This window comes from Myotis davidii, unplaced genomic scaffold, assembly GCF_000327345.1.
Source record: "Myotis davidii unplaced genomic scaffold, ASM32734v1 scaffold368, whole genome shotgun sequence".
Classification (NCBI taxonomy): domain Eukaryota; kingdom Metazoa; phylum Chordata; class Mammalia; order Chiroptera; family Vespertilionidae; genus Myotis; species Myotis davidii.
In genome coordinates, this window is record NW_006298786.1 from 683,560 (window position 1) to 691,899 (window position 8,340).

General features: G+C 37.6%; 1 protein-coding gene across 4 annotated transcripts in view; it reads right to left on the reverse strand.

Moving 5' to 3' along the window:
* The window catches only part of CSGALNACT2 (chondroitin sulfate N-acetylgalactosaminyltransferase 2), a 33,594-nt gene that overhangs the window by 18,577 nt on the left and 6,677 nt on the right, over window positions 1–8,340 (reverse strand). For all 4 annotated transcript variants that reach the window (XM_015570965.1, XM_006774503.2, XM_015570964.1 and 1 more), the window contains exons 2-4: window positions 5,443–6,378; window positions 2,847–3,063; window positions 871–972 (exon numbers count right to left, since the gene is read on the reverse strand). In XM_015570965.1, coding sequence (XP_015426451.1) covers window positions 871–972; window positions 2,847–3,063; window positions 5,443–6,103 — 980 coding nt within the window. In that variant the 5' untranslated portion in view covers window positions 6,104–6,378. The remainder of the gene's footprint in view (window positions 1–870; window positions 973–2,846; window positions 3,064–5,442; window positions 6,379–8,340) is intronic.

The window sequence follows — 8,340 nt, forward strand, 5'->3', positions numbered from 1 at the left end:
ACGGACTATTCTTGGGGGGAACGGGGGTGGGGGGGGTGCAGGAAGAGACTGGACAAAAATCGTATACCTATGGATGAGGACAGTGGGAGGAGGAAGGGCAGAGGGTGGGATGGGAACTGGGTGGAGGAGAGCTATGGGGGGAAAAAGAGGAACAACTGTAATAATCTGAACAATAAAGATTTAATTTAAAAAAAGTAATAAAAGAGAATGACAGAAAAAGCTTAATTTGGCAAGTAGGTCCTTAGTGATGAAAAGGCTGAGGAGCTATGGAATTAATAATGGAGTACTAAGGAATTACTAATTCATTCATTCTAACCTCTGAGCACCTACTATGTGCCAGGTACTATACGCATTGTTTGGTTAGAGAACTACTGTCCTGTGAGGTTTAGCTATGAAAGGACAGGAACCTAACAATAGTGACTGGATACTATAGAGTCCAGGGGAAGTGTTGTAAGGATAAGGGGAGAGTTTACAGGGTGAGAAGAAGGTACTTGGGGAAATGGAAAGACAGGTAACAAGGGACAAGCTCAAGAGATGATACCAAAGCGAAGGGATTAGATTTAGAAAAAAGGAAAGAGTTCAACAGGAGGAAATAAAGAATAAATGGAGGCAAACATATAGAAGTGAGTGGGCTGCAGAGTGAGAGCACCCTGATCATGCCAGGCTGTCTGCTAGGAAGTTAAGTGAAGATGGGTCACTTAGAGGTGCATGAGTGAACCTAGAGGTGAAATGAGGAACTTATCAGCACCATTCACATGCTCAGCCAGCTTTTAAACAGCAACTATTCCAAATTAACTCATTAAATATCTGACATTCTCACTCTTCTAACATTATATAACAAGGACTTCTAAGTGGACATGGCTCACCCACCTTGTAACAGACTCTAGGATGGACTTGACTTTAGACAGTCCTTCTTTACCAAAATACACCACTGTGAGATGAATCCTCTTGTCCTGATGAATACATACGTCCCTAACAGAATTGAAAAATAAAGTTCATTCAAGAAAATATATGAAGCTCTGCTCATTCAGAAAGCAATCACATGAAGCTTTAACAAGAAAATGAATGAGACATTACTAATTTAAAAGAAAATCACATGAAATTTTAAGTAAATATAGAAGTGGCAATATTGTTGAATTATTAAAGGCATCATAGCAAATCAATAGCAATGTATATGTCTTAAATGAGTGTAATCCTGGAAAGGCCATGGAAACAATCCAACAACATTGCCACTCTTCAAAACATTTTGGGAACTTTTGCTTTGGTACTGCCTTCAGAAGCAAAATACAAGCTACTGAAAGAATTAAGTCCAATCAGTTCAGAGACAAATAAATATTTATCTTTTGATTTGAGAATTATTTTGTCTTCAGACTGGCTAGTACCAGAAGTTACACCTATCATCAAGGAATATTTGCCATAAATGAGATTTACTGTAAAGAATAATGTAGCTTCTGAAAGCAATTCCAAGAAAGGCAATACAAAATGATTTAGGAAATCAGATCTCAAGTGAGCTATTTTAAAACATACAAGACTCATTTGGAAGCATGATTTTTAGATATTCTGCTACACAAGAGTGTTAACTAACTTTTAAATCCATTAATTTCAATACGAGTATAAAGACTGGGCTTACAAAGCATCAAAACTAGCATATTACAGTATTTAAAGCATGGCAATTATTAAAACAAATAAGTAAAACTCTCCAGATAGTTATTCTAATGTGTGGTTATCTTTTAACACTGCAGCATTTTAAAATATCCAAATTAAATGTCAAAAAATTCTTTCAAAAATTGTTAGTCTCTGCTTCCCAACATGGAATAACTTTCTCCCATTTTTAGTTAAATGTTTGTACAGGCAGTCCTCAGGGTATGTCGGACTTGACGTACGTCGTTTCATGGTTGCGTCGCCATCTCCCATTTATTTATTAAAAAAAAAGTTCCGTCATTTCAACGTATGTACATATGTACTTTATGTTTTTTATTATTTATTTACCACAAGTAAAGGTCAGGAACTGTTATCTTTCTTTTAAATTTTTTTTACTGTTTCACTTCATTACTGCTGTGTATGTGCTCCGTGTGAGTGACATAGGTGCTTATGTAGGGGTTCCGACTTGCACTTGCAGCGAAAATCACATTAGGTTATGTTGCACTGCAGGAACGGATCTCTGACGTAACCCTAGGACCTACTGTATTTTTAAAATTTATTTTAATTTTAAAATTCAAATTGTCCTTAAGGGAATTTTCTGAGGAGATAGCAATGTTCTATATCTTGATTAGGGAGGTAGCTACATGAGTATACATTTGTCATGAAAGCCGCCCTGGCCAGTTTGGCTCAGAGGATGGAGCCTCGGCCTGTGGACTGAAGGGTCCCGGGTTCGATTCGGGCCAAGGGCATGTACCTTGGTTGTGGGCACATCCCCAGTGGGGAGTGTGCAGGAGGCAGCTGATCGACGTTTCTAACTCTCTATCCCTCTCCCTCTCTGTAAAAAAAAAAAGAAAGTAATGAAAGCCATATACCTAAAATATGTGGATTTAATTGTATGGAAATTATGCCTCAATAGTTATTTTTAAAAATTCAACTTTTCCTAACATGAATTCACACACATTTATAAGGGTCATCAAATGTAGTTTCTCATAGTTGTCCCCCTCAATTTACTTCACAGTTCAAATTGTCAAAAACACAATAAGCTACACATGCTTAAAAAAAAGAGAATATCAAAAAGTAAAGTTCCCTAAAGCCTATACAATTATCCTGTAATTCTAAGTAATCATACTCAGTGAAGACAAATAAGTGAAGTGTAATTTTTTTTTCAGGCACACTAAGCCAAATCATTAAGCCCTGAGAGTTACCTGAAGTTCTGCATAAATTGCGCAAATGCTTCAGTTCTTTCAGCAAGTGGCACGATTATGTTAATAACTGATCTAGTAATGTCAATCATTTCGCTCTTCACTTTCATGAGAGGTCCAAAAGGGCGGAAGAGGGTCACATGTCTATATTCCATAAGGTCTGCTTTCTTAAAAAAGAGTTCATACTGTGTGCCCTTATCTCTCTCGGTGCGGTAATAACCTAAAAGAAAGAGTGAGGGACAAAGATGTCTCCATGTCAAAGTTTATACATTCAATGTGAATACTGATTTTACTCAAAGATCAAAAGTATGAAACCAGATCTGTAGGGTTTTTATCTGTTTGTGAAAATATTTATCCCACTATTTATCCCCACAACTATCTATCTATCTATCTATCTATCTATCTATCTACCTATCTATCTAAAAGCCTAATATGCAAAGTGTCCCCTCGGGAGTTCGACCGACCAGGAGTTCAATAGCTTGCTATGACGAGCGCTGACCACCAGGGGGTGGTGTGGAAGCCCTGGTTGCCTGCAGCCAGGGAAGGGAGGCCCAGATGGCAGCCAGCAGCCACTAGGGACCCTACCCCTGCATGAATTTTGTGCACTGGGCCTCTAGTTTCTTTATAAAAAGGAGAGGTTAAAAAAGTTCACTGCTCTGCATATTATTATTCATTCAATCTATAACATATACTTAACATGACAATTATTCCTTTTTACATATGAATTTTTAAATTGTAGAGCCTATTAACCATCTGATGAAAAGAAAGAAATTACTTCCAGCAATATTAAATTCTAGACCTGAGAGTTAAAACTTCTATTGCTTGGTTCAGCTCAACAAAAATAAACTGAATGCCATTGTGTCAATCACTGGTGGTAGAAAGAGGGCTACATGGTCCCAGTTTTGAGTAAGGGTCAGTTTAGTGATGGAGACAGAAAAATAAATAATAATATAGTGATAAATACATGTGTGCACATACATACACACACACACACACACACACACACACACACACACACACACACTGAATATAGTGAAGTCAGACAAAGAAAAATTAGTATAGATTTAAACATGGTGACTTGAGATGCCTTTGGGAGAAAAACATGGAAGTTTACTGGGCTGATTTTTAAGTGTGACACTGAGAAGAAAGGTTAGACCTACAGATGTGTGAGCCACTGTCAACATCTGGGAATAAAACGGAGATAGACTGTTCTCACTCTTCCTGAGGCTTACAGTCAAGCAGGAACTACAAATCAGAAAATGAGCAATACCATAAGACAAGAACTATGAGAGGGAACATAGGCAGAGGTTACAAGTGCACACAGGAAGCACTGCTATCTTAGACCTGCAGGTTGGAGATGACTTCCCAGAAGTGTCTTCTAAGCTGAAGTCTGGAAAGAGGAATAGGAATTGCTCAGTTGTCAGTAATTATTTTTTGGTGAGAGGAGGATCACAGTGGAAGAAAACTGAGGGACAAAATATATTCCACACAGAGAAAAATCTTGTAAGTGACAGAATCCAAGGAAAGTTACAAGCAGAATATAAAACTGGCCTTGGTTCCTTTCTTTTCAGGCAAATGTGAAGACATTCTACACGTTACATAGTTATCTTTCTCAGCAGCTTTCAATTCTGCTATAAACTACAAACATAGAGTGAAAAGACAAAAACCTGAGCTTGCAGAAAAAACTGGAAGAATTCTGAGAGAAGCAACCCACTGAAAATGGCAGGAAGTGACAGCAGAAAAAAGAGGTGGCAAAAGGGAGAAGACAGTTGAAATGCCAGAAAAGTATAATGCTTTCCCTGATGGCCTCCAAAAGCCTCGAGGTATTACATTTCAGTACAGCAAGTGACATCCATGCTGATTCAGGGTCAAAATCACTACACTGTTTAGAGTTAAGCAAAGAGAAAGATTTATATCTAAAATGGTTTTAAGCTTGTAATTAAATATTCAGCACAGGATATTAAGATGGAGATGAGTGGGGATCTGTAATTATTCCTGTTTATATCAATCAACAAATATCTCAAATTTGTAGCAGTGTTTCTCAACTTTTGAGTCATGTCCCATCTTGATATATAAAAATCCCATGCCCTTTCTGCAGTTTGTATTAGGAAAATACTTTCCCAAATGCCAAACATGCATTTTTAAATCCATGTATGCCTCCTTGATGTTCTCACACCTCTTCTCTCCTCTCTCCAAAACAGAGAATAACCACTAATCTACAAAATTAGATTTGTCATTACTTTATCAAATGGTTTTTAAATCTTGAGCCTTAGTTCATACATTTTTAAAAAAAATATAAGGAACAAGACCAGATAAGAGAGAAATGCAAATACATACACATGTAAATACAGAAACAATCCTAAGAGTTTTCAGCTTGGGTAGTAGTCTTCTGTATAAGCTTAGATTTATTCTATTTCCCTGGTTCTTATTCTCTACTTTATTACAATCATATGATAACTTTTTTCAAAAAGCCACTTCAAACTCCTGGTGGAATGCAGTGAGTAAACACTTAAATGTTTTAATACTATGGAAAATGACTGACTTATCAGCATACAATAATAGCATTCTGTCATACTAACATAACTATTTTTCACATTACCTTCTACGAAGTCATTCTCATTAAATATCAGTTTCTCTCCAAGGGGACCATCCTCATCTTCCTGTTCATCATCTTCATCAGGATTATTAATGACCTCCAAGCCAGCTTCAATAACTTCCACCAATTCATCTCTCTTGTCTTTTCTAACTGGCTTTTCCTCAGGATGGCGAGTGAGACCCATTTCCAATTGGAATACTTTCATTAAGGTAAAACTTTCAAAGGGAATGACCCCATACTCACTAGGTAGTTTGGCTCCTATACTAACTTCAGCTTTGTCAATCTGGGAATGAAGAAACTCTAAAAGATCACTAGGTGCTTGTTCTTTGTGGCCTTGATAGCCTATGCCATTAGCCCCTACATTCTTTCTTTCTTGTAATGATCTCATCTTCTCACTCATTTCTTGTAATTCTTGTTTTAGTTGGGCAATTTGGCGTTTCAGACTGGTTGCCCTGGTTTGATAGTGTTCTTCTTGCTCCTGTAGTAGGGCTTGATAATACTCTTTACCATAATTTTCTCCAATGACTCCAGGAAGAGATGCATTTCCATCAGTCTGTGGGGCACATTCCAGAAGATACAAAAACAGTACCAAACTACAGAGTAAAGCAAGACCCAACAGCAACCAGTGGGTCCGGGTTTGAAGAATCAATCCTCTTCTAGGCATTCTTATTAATGTGGACTTGCCAAACGAGATAAGTTCTTTGAGTGTTCATACCTTTAGTAAAAGGTTATCAAAAAATTCAAAACAAAATCAGGATTTCATAAAAGGCACCAAAATGAATTCTTCTGTAGCTTAAAAAATTTCTTCCTTTAGCACTCAAGTCTACTTGCAGAAATGAGAAGTTATGCATACTTCCTATATTGTTACCGCGATATCCAGAATGAAGAAATCTGATCTACAGAATCAGATAAAATTCCATTATATGGGTGGTGACCTTTCTGAAAGAAACAGATCAGAATCAATCAGAATTTTGTTTCCTTAAGTATATCCCCTAATTGTTGGCAGCCTCAGTAAATTTATGTGACAACTATATGTTGAGCACCATGAGAGGTATTAATACAATTTAGAATATTAGTAAATTGCGGGAGAAATTATTAAGAAAAATATTTTATAAAACACAAAAATATGACATGTAATACTCCTAACCAGAGTAATGAATTAAACATTAAAATTACTTTTAGCATAGTTTGTGTTAATAGATTCTACTGTTCTCTAATTATTTGGACACTAGAGGTCTGGTGTACAAAATTTGTGCGCAGGGAGGTGGGGGTGGGGGGCCTCAGCCCGGCCTGCACCCTCTCGCAATCTGGGAACCCTTGAAGGATGTCCGACTGCTGGTTTAATCGCAATCCAGGACCTCTGGCTCCTAACTGCTACCCTGCCTGCCTGATTGCCCCTAACCACTCCGCCTGCCTGCCTGATCACCCCTAGCCACTAGCCTGCCTGCCTGATTGCCTAACCCCTCTGCCTGCCTGATCGCCCCTAACCGCCTCTACCTGCCCACCTGATCACCCCTAACCACTCATCTACCTGCCTGGTCGGCCCTAACCACTTCTGCCTGCCTGCCTGATTGCCCCTAACCACTCGCCTGCCTGCCTCATCACCCCTAATTGCCTCTGCCTGCCTGCCTCATCACCCCTAACCACTCTGTCTGCCTGCCTAACCACCTCTGCCTCGGACCCTGCGGCTTCATCTGGAATGATGTCCAGAAGGTCGTTCAGCTGTCTGGTCTAATTAGCATATTATGCTTATATTATTATAGATTATATTGCATGTAGCTCTATATTAACATAATATTTCAATCAACACACCATTCTCCACCTATTCCATATCACAACTTGGGTAATGAGTTTCTAGAAATTGTTTTTGTTATATTAATAATGGCTTGATAGATAGATTTAGGTTCTTTCAGTTTACTCAATTCAAGAATTTTACTTCATTAATTTCTATGATTCAAATCAGTCAATCTAAGAGCCTTAAAATTAAATGAAGGGAAAAACAATTTTAAAAGGTCACAGACATCTGAAAAACACATTAAGAAACATTTTTACATCCAAAATCCTCCAGTAGATTATTTGAGCATTAGATCACATAATTCTTTCAGAGTAACAGATTTCCTATACTTCTGGAAAGGCTTAGAGTCTATATAAAGAAAAAACATGAACATTTTAATGTTTTTTGTTTTGTTTTGTTATGGTTTTTTTTGCAGGGAAAAAAATAAAAAACCTTTTATAAATTTACAAAATTACATGGTACCATCCATACCACAACCAGCTGTGTGAGCTCTCCTGTGTTTCTCTCTGAACAAAGGATTCTTAACTCTAGAAGTAAAGATGGTTAAACTTAGCAGTCAGGAGACAGAGGAGGCCTCTGCCCAGAGAGAACTTCCATTCTAATGAAGTGTTTGTCAAGAAGGATACGTAATAGTACAGGAGGCTTTTAACAGATGTTCTCTACCAGTGCAGCAGGACCTATGGAAGAAGATCACCAGGAACATGAGTCCTAGTCACTTTCTTACTGATTAGGAAAGCCTGGATGCTTTCTGTGAAAGATGCTGTACTGTGTGTTTTTTGTGGAACATGTATGTATAAAATATAGGATAGAGTCAAACTTCTTATGGTTAGTAGACCACAAACAATGGGTACCCTTAGCCAATTATTGCTTTAGTTAACCAAATAATAACGAAGTAGCTTGAAAAATTTAATTCACCACTGAAATAGCAGTGTATATCACATATAGTTTTGTGTTACAATTATATATACATGTATATTTATAAGATTTCCACATAAAATCTACACTAATAAAAGAGAAAAATGGTAATTGGCGTACGACGCTACCCTTTTCATTGGCTAATCAGGGCTATATGCAAATTAACTGCCAACTCAGATGGCAGTTAACTG